At 44.1% G+C, this 24,804-nt stretch overlaps 1 protein-coding gene across 15 annotated transcripts in view; it reads right to left on the bottom strand.

Moving 5' to 3' along the window:
• The window catches only part of pleca (plectin a), a 97,143-nt gene that overhangs the window by 31,047 nt on the left and 41,292 nt on the right, over positions 1-24,804 (bottom strand). For 5 of the 15 annotated variants that reach the window (XM_070984213.1, XM_070984211.1, XM_070984214.1 and 2 more), the window contains 4 exons: positions 4,415-4,476; positions 1,871-1,885; positions 903-992; positions 382-417 (listed from right to left, as the gene is read on the bottom strand). In XM_070984213.1, the coding sequence (XP_070840314.1) occupies positions 382-417; positions 903-992; positions 1,871-1,885; positions 4,415-4,476 (203 nt within the window). Of the gene's footprint in view, positions 1-381; positions 418-902; positions 993-1,870; positions 1,886-4,414; positions 4,477-6,786; positions 6,971-11,296; positions 11,544-15,264; positions 15,383-24,804 lie in introns of those variants that run through there. The other 10 variants (XM_070984215.1, XM_070984217.1, XM_070984212.1 and 7 more) reach the window with 6 other exon arrangements.

Below are 24,804 nucleotides of genomic sequence, written 5' to 3'. Positions count from 1 at the left end.
AGATTTTGCCTTGAAGCCAATTCTGAAATCTCGGATGTCCGAACTTCCTCAGATTTACCTCTGTGGTCCTTTAACAAGGCGGTTAAATAGTTATATTAAGAACAAGGACAGAATACAGTATTTCATCGAGGTTACGCTGTTTATGAAATTTTAATGTTACGTTTAATTCGAAAGGCCTGTTTTACCCAAAGTCTCTCTTATCTCCTGACATGACGCCTGAACCCGTTCGCTCACTGATAAAATGGAAGAGGACGATGTTGATACAGAAAAGGGACAATACAGGGAGTGTGACTGTCATCATGCACAACCCAGAAGCCCCCTGGGGTGGTGACACATGCCACGCCCGAGGAGGCGGCCAGCCACAGTCCAGGCGCCACTCACCAACCGCACGTTCCTCACAACGTCACGTTCCCTCGGCTACCACAGCAAGAGCATCGCGAGAGAGGAAGGCAGAGGCAAAGGGGGAAAGTTCAGGGCAAAGGTCAGCAGACAGGAAGGAAAAACCAGGGGTCAAACAAGTCAGTGCAGAAAGGTTACGAGATGGAAGCAAAGAATGAAAATTAGTGTTTTAAAGGTGTGTTCCCAAAAAAAACAGTCTTAAGATAAGTAAAGGAAAAGAGTGCGCATAACCTCAGCATGTTCTGAAATGTCCAAAACCTCAAAGGAATCAAAGTCAACACATGCGAGAGCGGAGACGAGAAGCCCACCAGAGGGACGTTTGACTTAACGTTTAGAGCAGATCAGGTTACAGTGAGTCGACTGGACAATAGAACATATATGATGCAAAAATTAAGTCCGCAGGACAGATGAGCGGGGACAGTAAGAGAGGTCTGGACGGGACAGGGGGTTACAGCAGAAGCCGATGTCCTAATATCTGAAGGTCAAAGGTCACCAGGGCTCACCAGTGTCTCTCCGGAGAGCACCTCCAGCAGGGAGATGAGGTTGTGTCCATCTCTGAGGTCCTCGTAGAGGTCAGTGATGTGTCTCTGGGCCTGAGGACAGAGGAGAGGAGACGTTTTTCAGCGATATGTATTACTGATCGATTCAGTCTCACGTCAGCTTCGGAGGTGAAGCTCGGCTTTAGCGTTCACACATAACACAAACTGGACCTGCTCGACACCAACAGAAAGAAACTCACACTCAGCACAAACACATTGACTAAATCCTTTAATGTCACCTAAAAATAAATAAAGCAACTTAAAGGGGAGGACGCAACGATGAGAGACTGGAGGTCAGCAGCGGCAACTGGGTCCTCTTTTTGGGGTTCTTTTAAAAATGCGTTCTTTGTTTCGAAACCTCATTCTTCTTTTCATAGTTTTGGTCATCATTCCTATTGGGCAAAGTATTGTTTGACACACTAGATGAACGCTGGCATAGAGATAAATGATCAGATGTTAACAAACACCCGGTTTAACCAGATTATCTAACAAAGCGAGTCCCTCATTGCATAGAAAAAGGCTGCAAAAAACACTTTTTGCACTTATTTTCCTCTCTGAAAAACCTCTTTGATCATTTGATGGCTTATTTCCCATCATCCTCTTGGACGTAATGACGTTGATGTGACCTCTAAACGCAGCAATATGCTATAACCAATAGGAATGATATGAGAACTATGAAAAACCTCATAAACTTTATTGATAATTTAGATTTTTTTTGGTGTTGTAAACTAAGTTACAGAACATATTAAGACACGTTGCACTGCAGAAAAGGCTTTGACAGCTGTTAATACAGAGTCCAGGTGTTAAAATGAATGGAACAAAGGTCAGAGGTCAGCAGCGAAGGAGCTCAGGTGAGATGAGGTGGAGTGGGAGGAGGTAGGCATGCAGGCAGGGATGAATGTGTGTCCACTCTGCTCACAGACAGCACCTACCTCTGCCTTCCAGTGCTGATGGGAAAGGATGGAGGACAGGATGAAGGACGGGAAGAAGAAACAGTTTGATGAGAGAAGATATAAAACTGCAGGGACTCGTGAGGGAGAAGAAGAACAGAAGACAAACACGCAGACGCTGGTTTGATTTGAGAGATGGAGACAGTTTTCTGTTTGTGTTTGTTCAAGAATGGAAATCTCATGATTGCACTGGGATACATAAAACTTTAGGATAATGTCTGCTTTTCATTCTCCGATGTAAGACGCTTGACAGTAGATGGCACCTTTGAGCCATCTGACCACAAAGACGGCTGGCTCCGTACTTTAATCCCATGACTCTGTTGTGACCACGAGTCCAAACTGCCCGGGGGCAGCCAGATCGCTGACCCGCCTCGGTCTTTTGGACCCAAATCTGAGAGATTTCCCCGACAAAGAAACAACGACTGACGACAAAAGCCTGTGAGTCATCTCGTGTCACAGGACGCACATGGAGGACGGCGCACATTCCTCACAGTCTAACACACTTGAGTTCCCGTGTGAAAACAAGGAGTCGTCAGCCTGAACGTGTCGGTTCAGCAGCAGCAAGACGTGCTTCAGGTGGAGCTACGCCGTGCTTTTAATTAAAAACACTCCCTGAAAGCATCATCAGCGACATGGCCGCAGTGCGTAGATGCAGTTTAATGCATTTAGGGGTGGACTGAAGGACAGCGTCTCACAGAAATGTTCCCTCTCACACAAAAGAAAATTCATTTTCATCTAAATTCTGACCAAAAACATGAACATTGTGACCACTGAAATCTGATGTTTTTGTGCATGCTTCTGCCTTCTGGTAATATTTAAAGGAACAATGTGTAAAGAAAATAGATGTAGGAATATTCATCTCCCTGCAGAAAGTTAAACAGGGTGGAGGCCTGAGCTACACTTTCAGACCTCTTGAGGTAGAAGGTGGTACTACAAGGACAGGACAGGCCGGGGCTAGCTGGTTAGCATGCTAGCTTCAGTAAATATCTCTGCATCGCAATACGTAGACGTAGGTTACATAGTTTTAGACTAAAATTATGATCATATTTCACACACTGTACTTTTAATGACGATTAGAGCTGCAACAATTAGTTAATTCACCAATTAGGCGATTGGCAGAAAACGAATCTGCAGCTATTTTGATAATTGATGAAATAATTAAATCATCAAGTCACATATTCTCTGGTTCCAACTTCTCAAATGTAAAGATTTGCTGTTTCCTTTATTATATATATTAAATTGAAAATCTTCACTTTTGGGCTGTTTATCGCTATTTTCTAACATTTCATAGACTAAAATCTAGAAAACAATCCACAAATGAATCAATACTGAAACTAAATGTTAGCTGTAGTGTAAGTGGAGAACAGATTCCTCCCCACTGACGAGCTGAGTGAGTCAGCAGAACATTTGTTCATCTTTCTGACAGCTGATTGTTTTGCCAATTATTAAGTAAAATCACCAAATACTGTTTGATAACAGCTTCAGCTCTCTTTTTTAAAGCTTATAATCTGTGACTGCATCACACACTAATTTGACTGAAACACAGATTAATCTCTTGAATATTTAGCGAATTCGTTAATTAATTATCTAGGCTGTAAAATGACACAATACATTAAAAGAAATGCTCCCAGAGTTCAAGGTGACGTCTTCAAAATGCTGATTTTTGTCAAAACAACACTATGAAATCCAAAGATTTGCAATTAATTATGATTAGAAAGCAAATCCTTACAACTAAGAAGCTGGAAACTAATGAATGTTTTGCTTTTCAACTTGATGAAATCAATTAAATTATTGATCAATTATCAAAACGCTTGCCTCTTGACTATCTGTCAATTGACTAATCACTTCAGCACTGATTAACTGATGCAGAAATTAACTGTCACTGCAGCTGCAGCCCTTTATGTTGCACCTGATGACAGATCAGGGGCTTGAATATTACACATACAGCAGGAAGTGTTTTCTTTAAAAGGGTCATCAGTCAGAACGCTTTCATGGCTGCAAACATATCCGTCCCTGGCCTCCACCTTCAGCGTAGGAGTCCAGTCCTGGAGCTTCCTGTTCCCCTGCAGAGCCCTGAGAAGCCGCCCTGCGAACCTGGAGCCCAGATGTGAAACCTGACCGAGCTCGGCCCACGATGCCGCTGTTCCCGAGCGCCAGCCAAAGCGAGGCCAGGTGTTCGTGACTCATGCAGTTTAACACAAAGAGCGAGTTGGATTTTATGGTGCGGAGGAGCAATTTGTGTCATGTTTTTCATCTTTCTCAAAGCGAGACGTCGAATCTGATTTTACTTTGTATTCAGTTCTCCAGTTTATCTGTGTGTGCTCTCAGGTATCTTTTTCCAGCAGCGAGTCTCTTCAAAGGGAATATCTTTGTGCAACTGAAGATACTGTAACCAGGTGGGAAATGAAAGTAACTGCTGGACTTTGAGATAAACAGGACAAGCTTTGGGTCATTTAAGGATAGCTGAAGTTGAGCCAAAGTGAACATTTTACGACCGTTTGAAGTGTCGTTGGAGTGGGATCTTACCTTCATCAGGTGCTTGTTGACCCATTTTGTGAAGGTCTTCTTCTGAACTCGGTCCCGTTCATCTGCGGAGGGAAAGATCAGAGGCTCAGTTTCGTCAACGGTGTGAATGCAAGACTTTTGGCTTGTTTTATTCGGTAATTTTGTGTTTTAGAAAAGATGCTATAAGGCCTCTAAAATTTCTGATTACCGTGCAAGAATAACACAACTTCAAATGTTCCCTGAGATTAATTTACAACTCCAGCCTCTGCAAACTGAATTTGCTCTCATGGTTAAATGAATGGAAATCAATGGCTGCCTGATAGAATTCTATAAAGCTGGTGTGCTTTAATTAGAGTGATTCCCAAACTTTGTGGTCTGCGACGTCTTCAAAGGATCATCACAGGCTGCATACTTCTACCAGCTTGGAACAGTTAGCCAAAGGGTAACTTTTACAGCTCAGCTTTATTTTATTACTTTTAAAGGCCTGCGTGAGTAAAACTAACTGCTAATACACAAGAAAAAAGCAGAAACTTGAGCAAATCATTACAAAAAGAAAATAATTTAAGGTTGAAGAAGTAATAAAATATTTTTTCATCCTCGGCCATGCCACAACCTGCGAGATTTACTCTGGGACCCGCCTGCTTTAGCAGCTGGTTTCCAGTAAACATAATTTGTATTTTACGAACTAAAACATCCGAAAACCACAGTTCTGGTCCCACATCTGATAAGACCCTACAGGGAATCATCACTTGCACTGCTTTCCCACAGTTAAAGACTGATATACAGAATATTTGTGCTCCCCTAAAAGCCAGAAACCAGAGCACTGAACATGTGATGTCAATGGAGGCTGCAGAAGATGCTCCCTCTTAAGGCGCTTTAAAATCAGTCCATCAGAACAAAGAAAGATGGGTGTTATGCTTGTCAGGTGCAACAAGAGTAAATTAAATCCGACATCTCTCAGATTAGCACCTCCACGGGAACATGTTCCATCTTGCAAGGCCGTCGCTGTTTTGGTTTTGATTTCACAGTCTGGTTATACAGCTGTCACATACCAGCAGGTAGTGTATATGTTGTGCAATGTTTCCCCGAAAACCTTATCAGCAATACAGCCACAGAGGAGGGAAAACAGCCAAAAGAATGATTTCACCTCTTCGCCGCAGAGCTGGTACGAGTGACGAAAAGTCATGACGTAACTAAACGAAGAAAAAATGATCAGGATTCAACACAGCATCACTTACTGCTGCAGGTTTTTAAATCTGATGAGACAGTGGAAAGAGTGATTTTCATATCAGTCACGCTGCGGAAAGAGCTCGATCACATTATCTGAGATATCAAAGCTCACGTAACAGAAGCCATCAGATGAAAAGGGAACAGAGAAACCGAAGAAAACGACATCCCGTGGTGCTAACGCCCATTTCAGAGTGGCATCGTGTCGATGACTCACAAACACGCTTGTGACTTTTAGATTTCAGAGAAGTGAAATGAACTTCTATCGTATCATTTGATCATGAGCGCATGACTCTGTGTGCAGGTTGAATGAGTGTGGTGAAAACAGAAAAAGGATCCTTCAGTGGAGGAGAAATCCTACAACAAACTGTTGACACGTTAACTGTTATGTCAGCTGCTAAGAGCGCTGTTGTTTCTTAAAGCCGTTAATACAATGCGAGGGATCAACGTCAGGCAGAGGCTGAAAGCTGCACTTAACATCCAAAAACCCGAACCAGAGAATTACAAGACACAGAAAAGCAAACTCTGCTGATCCCCCTTACAAATAACGTGTTTGCTTGGCTGAGTTTTATAGCCTGGAGCGGCAAACAGAGCGGCGGATGTTGACTTTCATCCTTGGAGTCGGAGAAAAGATGAGGTGTGAGATATCTCCTGCAAGAGCATCATTGTTCGTTCACGGCAGAATGGCTGCGTGATATCGGCAAATCATCCCTTCACGCTGTTACTGAATGATGCTGAATGAACGTTGAATGAATGCATGACAGCTGCATTAGGACACACTGCTTACATGCTAGTTTTGCAAGTTATTTGTCAGATAATATGTTTTTTTATCTTTACTGCTTCACCCATCTTTGGGTTTCAAAATGGGTGTCAGCACATTTGACCAATAAAAAGAGAGAAAGCTGTGACACGCAAAGGGGTGTGGTCTGTTTGATAAAAGAGAGGCAGAAGACCACCACAAGGAAAAGCACCTTCGACAAAAAATTTCTTCACAATATAGAAGAACAAATAACAACTTCCAACCTTCAACAATAAACTGAGAAAAAACTAAATACTCAACCTTCAATTAGTCTATAAATTCTGTTTGTAAATTTATTAATTCAGTTGCAGAAAACACCTCAAAGCCAGAACTAGTGAAACAGTGTCCAGGTGATGACAAACTCTACCTTTCCTGTGGTCCGTGGCCTTCAGCCTCCCCTGGTAGTAGGACTCCTCTACAAAGACCCTGTCACTACCCATGCTGTCAGAGGAGTAGTTTCTGAACCTCTGCTCCATCGCCGTGCTGGAGCTACGTCAGTGATCCAAAACTAAACGGGAACCTCTGCAGATTGAGAGGCGATGCTGCCTACTTCATGAGACTTCTTCTCGTTGCCTGAAACACTGCTTCACTGTGTGGGATCCTGTAGTTAAGTGGGAGTGTTCAAGCCACTGATTCAGTTCCTGAACACAAGTCTTACTCCCTTTTTTTCCTTCCTTTCTCCCTTCGCTGTCTCTGACATTCTATGCTCCTATTTTTTTTTCTTTTTCACCAGCTCTTGCAAAATGCCTGCCCGCGGGCTGCAATGTCAGTAGCTGTCACTCACTACAAAGTGGTCTTTGGAAAGAGAAGGATGGTTCTCCTCCTGGCCCTGCGCTGCTATGTGCGGTGTTATGCACACCCCAGTCACACCCACCAAACCACACCTCACTAAGAGACCACTGCACTGATTACATCTACATCAAAATGCAGACGTGAAGAAACATCTGTCTCCAAGTTTATTTTAGTAATTGTTAGTCACTTTGGAAACAATGAGCAGCAAACTGCTTAAGAGACCAACACAGAGTCCTACTGACTACAAATTGCATATACTTAACTTCAAGTCCATCACAGTGACTTTCTGCTGCCTTTATTTTTACTATGTGCTTTATTGTTGAGTGATAAACAATACAACAAAAATGCAATTAAGACAAATATAAACACTATTTGAGATTCTCTTTTTCACTATGAACATGTATAATTACTTTTTTCTGTGGCAGCAGAGCTCTAGAGTGCAATGCTTTTGCACAGCTGCCCCCAAATATTATCCTTAACACAACTTCTAAGAAGTTCCTGCAACAATAACAACAAAAAATAAAGTTAACTAAAACTGTGAGAAACAATATTTCGACCCTTCTGTGTGTCCTGTGCATATGGTGAACCTGACAATAAAGTTGACTTTGATCATCAGAGAATGGTCAGAGGTCAGAATATGCCACAGATGATGTGCTGAAACACTTTAACAAGGCCTGGACCCGGCTCATTTTGCCGTGGAAGACAATACAAAAGCACAAAAAATCTACCGTGTGTCCAACTAACTACTGCATGGAACTGAACTTTCAAAAAGACTGTGCAGAAAAGAAAAGAGGGCATTCCCTCATTTACCCCAGGCCGTCCGGATCGGTCCACTGGAGCCCGTCAACCCCATCTGAACTCCACGTGCCCAAGCTAGCAGTCACTGGTGTGTGGTCGGGGGCTGGACGTGCCACACAACACCACAGGGCCTCAATGAAAAGCCTGTTTCTGAGCAGACCATGCCAGGAGGCAGCAGAGCCAGGCAGTGGAAACAACGTCAGCCATTTCTCGACATGGTACAATCACAAGAAAACCTCGAGCATGAGCACTCTTCCTCCATCAGGACACAATTAGGGAGAAACTGGCGGCAACGGTTTTGTTTCGGTACATGAGGGAGACAGTGGAGGGGGGGTTTGTCTACAGGAGAGAATCCAGCAGCAGGAAGAATAGAAGCATTTAAGATCTCTCATGAAAACAACCCGCGAGACCAATCCTTTACTGTATCTGAAGCATTTGGTTTGGATTATTTTTCTTAGAACAACTTCCAAACTTGAGCAAAGCTTCTGTTGAGCCAGTAACGCGAACAGACAAAAAACACAAAAGAGGCAGTAAGACTTTCAGAAAACTCTTAATAGAGTAACCACATTTCTGGAGAACATTACCCCTGACACAAAGCAGCTATTGTGGCTCCGTGTGGATTGACTGAGCAGAGTGTGTCTGCATGAGTGGTCAAAGAAAAGGAGAATTGTTACAGATGCAACAAAACTCTTCAAACATGCTCTGTTCATCTGCAAAAACAACCTCCAATAAACACTTTCAGGTGCTCTAAATCTACCATCTCCACACTCCACACATGTCCCACAGCACCTAAATACCTGCAACACCTTTCACCCTTGGCAGCATCAATTTTCCGTGCAGATGCTGACATAAGGCTGTGAAGGAGAGATTTCTGGGATGCCTGCAAAGGGAGGTGGCTTGTTGGGACTTGAGAAATGGGAGCTGCTGATACTACACATTCACCCCGACCTAAACTCAACCTTATAGGCTGCGTGTGTGCTAAAACTCTAATCCTAGAATTAACATCGAGATTCTTAAGTAACTCTTGAATCAAGTTTAATGTGAGTAAAAGCAGAAATCACACTGTTGGTTCAGTCTTGTGAACTGCAATTTTAAAATATTCACCTGCAGCTGGTTTCTCCTTGCCTAACTGCATTTTTAACATTGCAGTACGGCTCCCAAAGGACTGGATGCGACATCCTTAAATTGCATTGATTTCAAAAAGCCATGCTACAATCGGACACTGAAGCAAGATTAATTTTGGTTTATTGACTTAAAGCCACATTTTGTGTCCTGTAATATTCAGTAAGTAACAAAAAGGCAGAAACACTTATTATATGGTGGAAAGTGCAGCTATCACCGACAATAAACAAAATGCTGGTAGGTACAGAGTGCAGGAAGGTGTGGACATTTCTCTTTCCCTCTGACTGATAACATGCAGCGATAAAGCCCGGCAGTGAGAGCTGATACGAGTTTTACGATGACAGTCCTGCCGTGAGAGCCATGCAAGTCAATGCATTCCTCCTGAGGGCGCACCCACCCTCCTCACAGACAGGGGGAGCCGCCTATTTGTGATAACACCACCCTGAGCCCGAAAAACTCTGCCCGCCTGTTCGTCTGTGCAAGTGACAGCACGCGATGTCAGTCCCACTGAGGACAGGAATGCTAACCGACACTATCATCTGGCTGGCAGGTCCTGATGGGGTTTATGATGAAGGGATGATGGTATGAAAGTTGGATGGGAAAGGAAAGGAATGGAAGCCCCAGGGCATTATGGGACAGATCCAACCTTGAGCTGGCAATGAAGAGTGCATGAAAGCATGCATTACGGCAGAATAAGACAGAGCTCTCCTGTTATTATAACTGTGAGGAATTCATTCCTTTTCAAAACAAGCTCAGGTGCTGAAAGGCGGAGGGGAAAAAAAGATGGGCGATGCAGATGGACAAAAAACTCCACGAAGGCAAAAAGAAACAACACTGAGGCATTTCTTGGACAATGCTGCCCTTCTGATCTGTCCTGCCACTGCCCACATTATGTTTTCTCTCCATAACCATAAAGCGCAGATGACTCCAACTCACTTTTACAATGGGAGTATCATTTCCCCTGAGTACTCATTAAAAACACGCGTAATCAGCCACACATGGTGTTGACAATCTCGTGGTTACGAAAATATGGTGACTAGATAATAGCTGGATTTATGACCTTCATTGTGGCGGCCAAGGCCAATTAAAGACAAGAGGAGCTTGCTGCTCAACGCTGTTTGTCCCCCTCTTCTGTTAGAGCAGCTGCACTACAACACATGAGGAAACTGTGTGTGTGAAGTACTCCACAATAATTCACTTTAATGGCTAACTAGTAGCTGACAACCTTCTTGGCTCTAAGTCCATAATCAGAGTCCAGACTGCTGTTAAGAGGGCCCCGGCTCACTGGGGGCCCTGCGGTGTTGACTTGCATTCATGCACAGTCACTTTTAAAAGTGGGAAGATTGAGCTGGGAGAGTGGTTGCCATGACAACAAAGGCAAAACACACAGAGGCTGCCATCGGCGAGCTGTTTACAGACGAGCAGCTTTGGCCACAAACCTCCAGAGAGCTCTCAGTTCAGGAGGAAAAGAGTCATTTCTCACTGCACTTGAACGTCAGTGGAAATACAAACACTCGGAGGCTCAGATGAATGACGGATAATCTTTGGCACAAATTCAGAGGGCGTAATCAGCAGGTAAACATACATGAAGTAAATATGTATTGATTGCTCAGGTTGAGCCTCTCGGCACACAGACTGAAGGTTACTCAGTGGCTGATGGTGACTTCTGTCAACACAGTGATTGTGAGCGGCAGTGACACACAGCAACACAAACATTATCGTTTTTCATCAATAAAACACTTGCTACCATCAGACATAATCGAAAGAAAAACATATAAACAGAAAACTGTCAAGCTGAAATATTTTGGTATTTTTGCTTTAAAAACTCCTTAAGCAATTTATTGATTGGATCAACTAACTGGTTTCTGCTCACATTACAGTACAATCTGCGCTGTGGGAGGGGAGCTGATGAGGAAATTGTCATCAAAGCAATATCTGCGTCAACTCTATCAAAGTGCAATAAAAGTTAATAAAATAATAATAACATAAGTGTTTTTTGCGCAGAGACTTCCTGCACGCCCACTCTCTTGACCACCAGAGCTTGCTGTATTGTGGGTGGAGGCATGGAAAAGGTTAACAGCATCCCCATCAGCCCCTCCCAACCAGAACGTCCTCCTATTACAGGCGCCGAGAGATGGAGAGCGCGGCCGAGCGCTCGGACTTACCTGCGCAGCACATTCGGCTGTACAGATGAGAGCCCACTTCTCCGCAGCTCATTTCGTGGATGTAATTAGTTTGTCGGTATATAATTCCCCTTTCCAGCCCGCCGCACCAGGACGGCAGAGCAGCGCGCACCGTATCCTCCGCTCGGGCCATCCTGGCGTGTGTGTGTGTGCCGCGCGTAAACGCACAGCGCGCTGGACTTCGTTGAAAACGCCCCCCGACTCGCGTATTTCTCTTACGCGCTCCCAGCCCTCAGAAACTTTTCTACCCGCGCCACATGGAGGAGAAAAAAACACACAGGATCGTGTCAGATTGCAGACTCTTTGTCGCTAGCCCAGCCCACTTTTGTCTGAGATGAGCCGGAGAGCTCTGCGCCGCTCCATCCCGCTCTACTGTCGCCTTCGTGCGCGCGGTGGAATAACGATTTGTGCCATTAAAGAGCGCCTGGGAGGGCCACCCCCGAAATACACAAAGCGGAGCGCTGTGTGTGCTGCTGGGGACTACACGCTATGTCCCTATTTTAGCATGTGCGCCTCTCCCATGATTACATAACCCTCCAGGCCCCTAAATGCAAAACAGAAACTAGAGCAAGTTCTGGGAAGCCGCATTGATCTGTAATAATTAGGACCAGCGGGAGACGCTCCTTTCTATTGTCTCACTGACTGCTCACAAAGGGGCAAAGTGCAGGTTTGACAGCGACGCTTGCTCGCGGGTGATAAATCATTTTTTCCCTCCACATCTTCAACAGCTGGGGGTCATAAATAACTTCAACAAGGAAGTGTTGTTTTCTGTCTGTCTTTGCGTAACATTGAGAAATTGTTCACATTCACATGCAGGTACGCGCCTATTTTCAAGATAAGGCAGCGAGCTAATCACCGTGACAGTAAACACACAGTGTCATGGAGGGTAAATGTCTTTCATGAAGGGGGAGTGGTAGAAAAGTCTGGCTATAGGACTGCGCTTTAAGCAATAAAATATCTTAAAGGAACAGTCAGGACAGGCTGAATACTGAGCTAAACCTCGTTTTAAGCGCATAACAGACTGTTATAATTAAGAATTATGTAGCAGAAGTAAAGGCTGCTAAATGACTGTGTGCTGCAAGCAGGAATAGCCTTTAATGTAGTTTGAAGTTATTTTTGGACGCCGGTTTTAAAGAACAGGTTTGTCTATCTGAACAGTGATAGTCAAAGCAGCAATGATAACTAGTAAAACTTTAATCTCTGGATCACCACAGTGCCATCCAGCAACATTCAAACAAACCGCTGCAGCTGTTTAAGACCAAGAAAAACTGTCTTTAGCATTTAAAAACATCAAAAAACACAAATCTTAAACTAATTAAAACTTGGATTGACAGGCGATGAATGCGCTCGGATGTTTGCGATGGTAGCCGCTGCCAATTTTCCTAAAAGATTTTATCACGAAGCGTGTTTCCTCGACACGCTTACTCTAACCCCCCCGAAACACAAACACAGGCATGGGCACACGGTGTACTGAGAGACAGAGGACAAGGCTGCCGGGAGCAAGGTTAACCACTGGTGTGTCTTATGTTTCATTGCTCATTGTGTCGGGTGTGTGGGGACGCTGTGGGCGTGCATTGTTTTCAACACTGCTTGAATAACAGCGTGTTTTGCACTGTTCGGTCGATGCAGAGCGGGCAGTCCTCCCTCCTCAAGTCTGTCATTACTGCCACAGTGAAAGGAGACAGGAAAGTGAGTCACAGCTGCACACCACCAGCCAAAATCTAAACCCAGTCCTGCAGCGTGCTGGATGTGGCAAGCGGTTTAGCAGACCCAGCTGCCAGTCTAGTGGGGCGTCCACAAACGCTGGTGCAGACTTGGGTGTGGCTTCCTAAATGGATTAGATATGCTGGGGTGGTGAAGTATATGAAGCAGTCTAATCTTCTGAGTCTTCAGAGAGAAGCTCACAGGAAATCTCCAAGAAAAAGAGCCAACAGAGGACAGCATTGAAGAGTGTGAAAGGAGAGGTCAGGATCAACACAAGCCTGGCAGAGCCCTTAAAGGTTTGTGAGTTACAGAAACACACAATCACTTAGTGCAAATGACTCTTTAATTGTGTAAGCACCAACAGAGCGCTCGGATTCCTTCAAGGTCCCGAGGATCAGCGTGAGTCCTTGTGAAAGAAAACCAAAGACCTCCTCCTCCGGTTTGTTATGACAGTATCCAGGATACACAGTCCGCCGTCCCGTCCCCCCAGTGTCGAGTTTACCACCATTAACCCGCCGCCATCTGTGGCACTCTGTGAGCTTTTTTTAAACCTGGCTCAGGGTGAAATACCTTTTACCCACTTTCACCTTCCCACTGTGTCAAAGGCACCTTGTCACTCCATTAAAACTATAATTCTAACTCACACAAGTGGACAAACTGTGCCTTTAGATCCAGCATGTGTCTGATTCACACTGGATCTGTAGCGTAAAAGAATGACCACACGTCCAGAAGGACAGACATCAACCATGACACTTCACTCCTCTGTTAAAAATACATCATCGAAGTCCGGCTCAGACAGACGGTGGCGAGAGGGAATCTGACCGTTGCTGATGTACAGGGTGTAGACTTATTGTCTGCACTGCGGCAAGTAGAGAGCTGAAAGCAGATCTCTTCAAATGCAAATCGCTTAGATATTGACAGAAGGTAGAGACAGCACGCAGCCAGGTTTTGCAATCCAATGTTTCCCCTTAATTTAACAGTCAAACCACTGATCTCAGCGCTTCAATACAGTCTACACTGTACACTAATTCTGCACAGATGAGAAGAACTTGTTTTTACTTTTTGAGTTTGTTCTGATTTGCATATTAAGCGTTTTGGGTGTGTTGTCACTGCTCGTCCTGTCACTGTCATCACTGAAAGCTCTCTTATCTACTTCAAGGTGTGTCCTCCTTTCCTTCCTTAGAAAGGGTTTGTTCGGTTTATTATCCGACCTCAACCTTTGGTAGGGATGAGGGGAAAGTACAGGTTTTGGCTTCAGTTTAGGCAAATTCAGGATGGTGTTCATCCTCACATTTTGCAGCTAGGAGCGAGCTCCATGCAGGTAGAGCAATTATGATGTGACTTCATTGTTTTAAGATGCATTGATTGTTTTAATTCAGTGTGTCCGGAGGCAAAACTGGTTTCCCCGCTAAGCTTTCAGAGGTGGAAAAAAGACTGGCCTTTATCTTCACTTGCTCATTCAGACATCTAATTTGCCTGAGGGTGTGTCGCCTGCAGACGTGCATTAGACAGCCGCCATTGTGTCAAGCTATGTCAACAGTAAAACAGGTCTGAGTGAGGTGTGTCTGGTGATGCTAAGCTACAGATGCCAGGTAACTCTCAGGTGTTTCAGGGTCCAGCAAACAGGTTTTTTTTTTTTCCTCCTGGCGACACATGTTAGGAGTGTGAAGAGGATATGCTCATCTTTCTACTCTGAAAACATTCCAAGAAGAAACCAGTTGAACAAGACTATTAACACTACGGCAGGAACCGCAAATTAATTTAACATACTAACAGTCAAGGGCTTAAACTCACATCAAACACTTCAAACCAGATCTGTACAAAGACTGAACCTGGATGAAAGGACGGAGACACTATTAAAGGAAAAGCCCGAGCAGAGGAGCTAAGCTGATGCTGAGGTGTGCACACAAAAGCTCCGACGAAGCCAAAAACCTCCGGTCGACCAGAATACTCAGACTCCGACGTCATCACATTACAGCCAGCATTTATGGGGTTAACTGCAACATCTCCACACCACAGGAAACCGAGATGTGTGAGGAAAAAAAGAGGGGGGGGGAGCGAGGAAGAGCGAGAAGGAGTGTGCGCACACAAAAACACACACGGCAAGAGAGCAGAGACGACGGACGAGGACAGCCGGCGAGAGGCTACACACACAGAAAAACCTTTGATCTAGCTTCCTCTTACAGCTGCACCGTCACCTCTCCTGAAGTAAGCCATGCAGCCATGAGTTTTCCAGCTTTTCTTACCTTGCTTCTTGCGTACTCTCCACTGCCAGACAGCGATTAAGGTAACAATGTGGCCCACAACCACCAGGGCTGGGAACACATTTCCAGGGGGGCTTGCCGGCATCGGGCCTGGTACAAAGTGGAGAGTCCCAGGCTCTGAAGACAGGTGGGAGGGCTGGGGGGGGGGGGGGGGGGGGGGTGAAAGGTGAGGGGGAGTGGAGGGCAGAAGCAGGGGGGCGGTGGCGCCTAGGGGTGTGGTGCCATCCCGGACTTTAAAAGGAGCACCGCAGCCAAGTTGTCCGTGACTTTTACAAGAGAGAGAAGAACGAAAGAGCACCCCTCCCTCGCCTCTCTTCCCTGTGACTCAGTCCTCTGGCAGAAGTAGCTCCCTCCCTCCCCCTTTCTTCTCCTGTACTTTACTCCAACAGCTCCCTCTCTTTTCTTTCCTACTCACTTTTCTTTGTTATCATAAGTTGCACTCATTTCAAAAATGCTCTAATTCCTCTGACACGAGCCACTTTGCCGCCCTGACGGAGTTAAAAAGAAGTTTTGTCCTCTTCTGTAGAAGTGACTCCACTGGTTTTCCCCTACAGCAGTTAGCTCGCTGCTTTCCTCGCTTGCTGCAGCCTATCTGCAGGAGTTAATAATATATGAGGCTGTTTTGTGTGACACACACGCGCACACACACAACACACTCGCTTGGGTCAGCCTTGATAAGAAGCAAAACTACATGCGAGTGAGATCCACCTTCAGTCACTGTCAAAGTTTCCTACTCATTCACTCAATAGGACTTGTTTTTTTTTACCCACTGAAGCTCCTGCAGTTATTTTCCATCATGGTTTACGAGTCATAGACCATCCAAGGCCAACCCCTTCCTCCTTTTCCAAATGTTTATAATGAAGCCATGCCTCCCCGTTTTACTTTTCCCCTTGCAGAATAAGCCACTCGCTATCAATTCATTCTCATTATGTAACTTCACTATGTTTCCCTAGCTGCTAATTGTTTCCTTATGCTTGGACAGCTCACTCGTGTCTATAAGCTTCCCAGAAACCTATTTAACTGAATGCCGTTTTACCACCAACTGTTTAAAAAATCTCCAAAATACCAACTCCTTTTTTAACTCTTAAATCATGAAGTGCTTTTCATTCCTCTGGACAGCCCCTGTTATTAAAACACCGAACAGCCTGGAAGGAAAATGTCTGTTTAAATTACACCAAGCGCCTTGTGACATGTGACTGTAAACTCCATAATTAAGACATTTTCAAACCTGTCAGTCCACTATGACTACAACCACTTTTTGCCACTGTATGATGACCAGTAAATTGCTCTTTGAGCATTTCACATGCTTCTCAGGTTTAAAGCAGCCTGACTTTTGTAGTCGGTGTTACATTGGTGCACAAAGCTATGAAAGGACCTCTGTCATAAGACCGACTACAACGGCAAAAATACACACACAACATCTCTGTGCATCACTGCTGAGACATCAAAGGCATCTCACTGCGGGCAAAACAGCATCTCTGTCAGTGTTTCTGTTGTCAGAACATCGGACAGGGAACATCAGTTGGTGTGCACTCGAAACAGTGTCACTTTCACCCCCAAAGCCACGCGGAAACCCAACACCAAGACCCGTGTCCTGATCACACTTCACGGCAATGCCAACCGCACTCCGTAAAAAAAGCAGAAATAGACGCTACAACCTAGACTTCGAGCTGCTTATGGTATGAGCACAACCTTAATCTACGTGCAGGGGACAATTCAGACTTCTGATGCACAGGCCTCTGACAGACTGAAAAAAAGAGTTCAATGAATACATTCAAAGTTGCCTGAAAAGTCAAGCAGTTGGGCATAAGAGGGCAAAGTGCAGCCACGACAGTGAAGAAAGGGTGGAAGTGAGTGATATTCATCTGATGTGCTGGCAGCTCTTTCTGGATGAGACCTTATATGATCCCAGTTTGAAGCGAATCCCCAAAGCCTTATAAACTGGCAACGCAAATTGGCAATTGATGGCAGTAAATACTGAGCAAAGGGAACAAAACCAAGGGAGCAGTGCAGATGTCTGGAATAAATTCACTCCACCACTCCTTCATGGGGGAGGAGTCAGCCCACTCCCACTCCCTTCACATGGTATGTGTTTGCTCAATGATTCCCATATTGTGACACAAGTTCTGCATACCCACATGGCGGCAAAAAAGTCAAACTTCACATGACTGAACAGTCTGTTAGGTGAAAAGTCATTTTGATTTCAGTTAAAATGCCTCAATCACTGATGACAAAGACTTCCCAAAGAGCGCAGGTAGGATTAGGAGAGCAATGAGAGGAATGTGAGAGATGTTTTTGATTTGCAGTCTTCTTAAACGGTACTGATGCTGGGAGTGGCGGCGTCCTCAGATGGCATGCATAATGCCAGAAATTCATCTTATTTAATTCATTCCTGATGTAGCATCCCCAAATTCACTGACACAAAGTCTAAAATAATACAGTCTTTGTCAAAAAGCAAGCCTACCGTCTCGTGGTCCTGAACAGAAACAGCAGCATAAGTCCATCTTTGCTCAGCGTCTTCACAACTTTTAGAGAAAATACTGAACTGCCAAAGAGTCGGATCTGACCTCACGACATTGTGTTCTGATCAAAACCAGGGGGGCGTGCTAAAAAAGCACAGGGAAAAAAAAAGAGAAGCGGAGGCTCGGCTGGGAAGTAAAAACGAGACAGCGCTGCGAGTTTGACTCAATTTGTGAGGCTTTCCTCAGTGGAAACTGCATCTCATGCGTGGTGGTTTCTGACGAGCGCCACTGGATGGAATCCATGTGCAGAGCTGCAGAAACTCCCAGGGACACATTTTCTTACAGGATTTAGACAAAGAGCGGAAAACGTGGTTTATTGCCAGCAAGCTACTGTAACAAAGGCTTCTCTGTAGAAGACATGAAAAAAATGTAATTATGCCCCCCATATCCACAGGATGTGCATCATACTGTATGACTGCGGCAGCAATGATTTAAGGCTCAAACAGTCAGAGCTGAAACATTTAACTAATATTAGAAAGTTACAGAAGATATTCTTATGTAACCTATTGTTTTATACCAGCTCTCATCTAAACAGCAGCATCTCTGTGTAAACATGTTGCTTCATTCTGGCCATAATTCTTACCATCTCATTGTAGTTTCATTGTGTTGAACTGTCATTTAAGGGCTTTGACTCTATATAAGCTAGGTGCAGGAACTTTGACACTAAAGATAGTGCTGGAAAAAAATCATTTGATTATCTGTCAAATGACAAAAATATTCAACAATTCGACCAAATCGCTGAAGTCATTCACTAAGCAAAAATGCTAAACATTCACTTGTTTCGCTTCCTCAAAAATGAGGATTTACTACTTTTTGGGGTTTTATATAATTGCAAGTTGAATATCTCTGGTTATGGACTCTCAGTTGGACTCTTCTGGGTTTTTCTTTTGGTTTGTTCTGCATTTTTCTAAGAAGTAATAGAAAAAAAAACATATACTAGTTGCAGCCCTACAGATGAAAACCAAGCCAAACTAAAATCCAAGGCAACATACAGTCTGTGTATCTTGAGACATGTCATCTATGAAGCTGTGCGTTACTCCTGAGCCCACCCAGGCCTGTTACTTCACTGTGATGCCATGCGTTCAGCCATAACCATCTTGTGCAGGGGAGAGACGTGGAGCAGCCACTCAGGGGCCTTCCCCCAGCCCACACCCCCCTGAGCTTAACACCAGGGAACATGATCACACTGCCAGGCAGCGTGGGTGGTGTCAAACTCAAGGTCTTCAGCGTAAAGCTATGAACTATAATTTGCTTCACTCTTATTCTCTAAATAAACACTGCACATGAGGGAAGAAAGCAGGCATACAGCGAGCAGTTGTATTTAAAGAAACAGCCTTCAAAACACTTAAAACAAAGTGTTGTCACTGAAACACAGACGCGAAGTCCCGTCCTGGACTGTTATCTGATACGCTGGCAGTGACGGACACACCCATACCTGCTTCATCCTCTCTGGTCCTCTCCACAAGCTGAGCCGCACCATAAAGTATTTATCTGCTGACACCTTTTGGTAAGACGACAGAACTGTACCAACAACGAAGACATCCTACCTTGGCCGTGTTGAATCAAAGCCTCCATGAAGTCTCTAGTATAATTAATTTCCATCGTAGCTCAAGCTGTTTCCTGATGATTTCTCTTTGTCACTGTGTCACGTAATAAATGCAGCACATAGTCCTAGTGTATGAGACAGCAGGTTAGTCACTGTCTGTGCTGCTGTGGCTAGACCATTCAAGTACAGTATGGTCTTTTTAAATGTTGGAGTTTATGTTCATTGCAGGCTGGGCTAAAACACTGAAGGGCAGATGAAAGGTGGCAACTGCCACATGTTCTAATCTGGACTGCTTCACCCTGCTTGCGGAGGCACAGGCAGGAAAAGCTGAGTGTGGCTTAATTGGGCTCACATTTCCCAGACTCTGCTTAGTCATATATCAGCCCTGACAATGGAAAGTTCTCAGGCAGGCTCCATATTAAGGTAAAGCCTGGCGGTTAAATATGAGGTTTTTACAAAGAAGAACTGATCACCATGAAGCTAACATCTTGTGTAAGTTATGTGAGAACTCTGGGAAATGTTTCATGCTGTAAGTTGAAGAGAAAATTACTAGTTTGGCCAATTGGTTAGTTTGGGTCCTAACATATAGTAGCAGGAAAGTATTTACAGCAGATCTCTTTTCCCCCAGCAGATGGCAGAATGAACTCCATCCATGTGGAAACAGCTCAATATTTACATGTATCTACAATATACAATATGAAAATAGAAATCTAAAGGCTAAAATATCTGGAGATGTCTGCACAAGCCATGAAAAAAAAAATGCTATGTTAGTGAAAAATACAAAATTCCTGCAAACTATACCACATAATAACTGCATGTATGCACAATTATTTCCACGCCTTGGTGCAAAAACAAGGTTCCCCGTGGGGCTGCTGGACACGCCGGATGTGTGCGTTCATGTGTATAAGTATAGATTATACAAAAATACTCTCGGATGACTGCCCACGTCCGTACTTAAACTTACTAAACTGATGATGTGCTACCTCAGCCTGTCAGACCCATGAAGAACCATGCAAGTCACAGCTTCGCCCCTAAACATCGCGCAGGAAGCACTTCTAAATATTTGCATTTAGATAACCCAGAGCAGATGTAAAGAATCACAGGCCACACTAAAGCGCGCGGTCGAATCGTGCAGCTCAGGTTCTCATGTGAGCAGCACCAAAAGCACAGCACAGAAAAATCGTCTCAGAAAAGCTTTTGCAATTAAATTCTTATTTGCTTTCGAATGTTCCTTTCAGTTACACCAGCTTCAGTGAGCTGATCTGTGACATTTAGTAACTCAAATAAGTGAACATTAAATATGCAAATGTGTATGTGCGCTGTTTTAAAAATCTTTCCAGCACACTGCCAAGTTTTTAAACACTGAACATTGTGCAAACATGAAATCAAGATGGGATTCAAATGTAGATTAAAGACGTAATACTGGCACAAGTCCTCATGCATCCAGTAAAATGAAAGCTAAGTGGCAGTCTGGTTGTTATTTAGCTGTATGGAAAATGACAAGACCATTACTTGTATTGGTAGATGATCAAATTACGCCTCTCAACTTCCTAAACACAGGCAGTGCCTATAGCAACGCACAGAGACTGAAGACAAGAGGAAAGAAGAAGAAACAGAGGAGGAGGAGGAGGAACTAAAACAAGCTCAAACCTTCCAGGAAGTCAGGCCAGACCCTCTGAACATCCTGCTCCTTCTCATGGTCTTCTTCTGAGAGGAAGCCCTGGTCCCCCTGAAGCAGAGTGGTCTTCAGGGCAGCACCTGGACCCTCCGAAGGGATGAAAGAGTCGGGACAACGTGCTTCAAAGGCTGCACTGAAGGAGGTGGTTTTCATGGTAATGGTCTTCTCCATGACTTTCTGGGTGTCCTCTATACCAGACATGTCACACACCACCACCTTTTCCTCTGTCAGGTCTTTGAAACTGTCTTTGGCCGTGGATTGAGGAGTTGCTGAATCATGGTCAGGATCAGACTTGGGGGTCTTAGCTTTGGTACTGGGACTGAAGACTGTGACATTCATCTTTTTCATCATCTCAACATCATGAGACAACTTCTCAACAGTACGTTCCTCAAAAACACCTTCTTCGTCCTTAACGTTCTGTTGTTCTTCCTTTTCAGTAAATGCTGCCAACAAAGGGATCGTTTGCCAGTCAACTACTGCACCTTCACCAGGTGCAACCTCAGGGACTACCTCTCCAAGAGCCTCCAAGGCCAGATCCAAGGGTTCTCCTCTTGTCACAGCTGGGATCAAATCTTCTGTGGGCTCCTTAATCATAGCCTTCACACATGCAGACTCTTGCAGGACTTCCTTCACTGGGGCACATGGGGCCATGTTAACAGTTGGCATCTCTTTGGAGAACTTTGTTACAATTGAAGAAGAGGAGGCTAAACAAACAGGCTGCTTGGCCTCCTTGATTGAGCTTTTCTTGTTTTCCTGACCAGTGAAACGTTCCTCTTCTCTGCAGAATTCCTTGTCTCTGTTAAAAAAGGTATGGGTCTGAGCACCAGGCTGGCCAACTGATGCACCACACTGGTAGGAACCTCTGAAGTGTTTTAGAGGCCTCTCAAATTGTTCTGCAACTCTCTTGTGGCGATAAACGTGCCTGTCCATCGTGCTCTCACGGCTTGCTCGTCCAGGCTTGGGTTTTGGGAAAGATGGTGAGGGGCCTTTCACTGTGTGGACTCGAGCAGAGGATGCAGGGCGGCAAACACGTTGATGGGGTGCAGGCATGATCTCCGGTGGCAGGTGCAGGTAATCTTGCAGGTACACAATTCCTTTGTTGGTAATAAAGTAATAGGCATGTTTCCAAGCAAAAGTCTCCCTAACATAGCCTTTAGATTTGAGAGAGCCCATAGCGCAGATGACCTTAAAGTTGGTAACCCCCTTGACGTCGGGGTGAATGGATTGTGGACGCTTGTCCTTCTTGGCCACAATGACACCATCTCGAAAGAGAAGCTCATAGATTGCCCTCAGATCAGTTAAGGGCATTACCATTCCAGCCACCATTTTGAGTCCTCGTTGACTTCTTTTAGCTCTTGTAAGAATTACTTCCCTAAATATTTCTGACTGCTACCACTTCAATATACAGCATTTGCATGCAATATTATCACGCAAACAAGAACTGCCAAAAATCTGTCTTTCTGCATCATTCCTTCTTCTCTGTGATAAAGGCTCTAGCTACCAAATTGTCGGCATGATTCAGCATGGAGAAACAACAATGCTCACAACCCCTCCTACCTTTCTCAGTCCCCAGTCGAAGGAGAAACTGTGTGGCCGAGAGGCGAGAGGAAAGAAAGGAGGAGAATTTAAGGGGGTGTGTACACACAGGATGCAAACAGAAACCAACGGGATGAGAGAGAGCCAAGTAAAGAAGGTTTGTACCCTGTGTGCCTGAAGGGCATCACTGATAAAAACCCATCACCAGCTCATTAGACAGTTTTCAGCATAAAAGGCAAGAGTCAAACATATGAACAAGCCAAACTAAGACACACTTGCTGACACATATAGCCTACATTTGCTTTGTTTGCAAACATAAATGTCCTTTAATTAATAAGGATTAGAGAAATAAATAATGTAGTTCTAGTTCTCATTCTTCAATATTCTCCATAGTAGCAGGGATAGCACTGTGCTGAGCTGAAGGGCCTGCAGTCTAAATAGAGTCTAACAATAACAACACAAGGACTGAAATAACCTTGCCATTACATACTGCTTCTTGGCACAGCATTGACAAAGTAATTTACACAAATCCAGGTCAATGATGAATGTGCAGTAAAAAGTGATGGATTTAAAATGCAGTAATAACCCACATGGCTGATACACAAACTAATGTACAGAGTTATAGCCCATGGCCGCTCAAAATAAGACTTTCACTAGCATTGGAAGTAAACATACTGTGTATAATGTGAAAACTACCAATACATCTGACTCCCCACTGGGGCACAGTAGAATTTAACACATTTCATGTGCATTTCAAACATTATATATCAGTCTAGAAAAAAGTGGAACCTGTTCAGGAAAATATTCTGGTTTTCACTAATGGCAGAATTTTGCCTAATTATTAAAATTTATGAGTAAAGAATTTAATGCTGTATATTACTTCGTGAGATGGATATTTTTAAAGTTTTTTAGATGACTGATAAAAAAACTGTGAATTGTGCTTATTGAACAGAGGCAGCTAACTAGTTGATAGTAGTTTGTTAGTAGTATTGTCTCAACTGGATTTTCTCGCATCCAATCAGACTGAACTACACTTTTTCCAAATTAATGTTATATTTTTAGTTTTAGAAATAAATTCCTTGAACCAGGGGCAGGGGACTGTTTGATCTGGGCTGCAGGGCAATTAATAAATGCAATTAATTTTTTAATCGATTAAAGAAAATAAGCTAAAATAATAAATTAACACATTCTAGCCATTGTATCTTGAAGCATGCTAAACTGGATGAGCTGCAAGGACAAACGCACTTTGATAAAGTACTTCAGCAGAGTTTGGATGACCAACAAGCAGCTTTCACAAGACCACGTTCTGACAGAGACAGTGCGATGCAGGCGAAGAAGCTGAAGCCTCATTCAGAGGGAGAATATGTGAAGGGGTGCCGTGTTGCTGCTGTGGAGCTGCTGGCATCCAACAAAGCAAAATTGCTCCAAGGTGCCATTTTTTCTTGAGGAATTAATGAAGAAGAAAGCGAAACCTGGCATGTAAACTCAGTGGCTGCAAGTGTCTGTGTGATTTGGCCTTCATGTCGGACATTAACAGGAACCTCTCAGAGCTGAACCTCAAACTCCAGCTTCCCAGCTTGCTGCTCCACAATAACAATAGTAATATAATAAAATTTATTTGCATCGCACCTTTCATGCAGGAATTGCAGCACAAAAAGACAGAATGGACATAAAAACAGATGAACATAAAATAAGGTGGAGAACAAAACCTACTGGATAACGATAGGATGAAAATAAAAAATAAAGACAGTGCATAAAACCACAGAATGAAATAATGAAATAAAAATAGAGCAGAATGTGAATTTGTCAAACGTGAAATCATCTGAAGTGAAATTAAAGCTGTGGCAAACGCAACTGGAAAGACGCAAGGCTGAGCATGTTCCTACTCTGCAAGAACGAAGAGCTGCCATGACATCTGAATCTGCCGCTGCTGAGACTGAAAACTCCTTCAGACACTCAGTGAGAGGTTTCAGGACATGAAACGTAAACAAGAGCAACTGAACCTATTTTGCTCCAACGTTAATGTAAACCAGCTGATGTGTTTCACAACCTACAACATGAAATCAGTGAGATGCAAAGCAGTGACCTGCGATCGTTAGCAGCTCTGAACTGCAAAAACTCGGATCTGGCCAAGACTGACCGCAAGCAGCATCATCACCACTACCATCTGATATCACGATGATGCTTTGCCAAAGAGAGGCAGATCCAGCCATCACAAAGGTCATTGTGATCTATGTGTG

Source organism: Chaetodon trifascialis, chromosome 17, assembly GCF_039877785.1.
Source record: "Chaetodon trifascialis isolate fChaTrf1 chromosome 17, fChaTrf1.hap1, whole genome shotgun sequence".
NCBI lineage: Eukaryota > Metazoa > Chordata > Actinopteri > Chaetodontiformes > Chaetodontidae > Chaetodon > Chaetodon trifascialis.
Note: the sequence above shows the minus strand (reverse complement) of the source record. Positions and strands in the feature narration are given on the sequence as shown.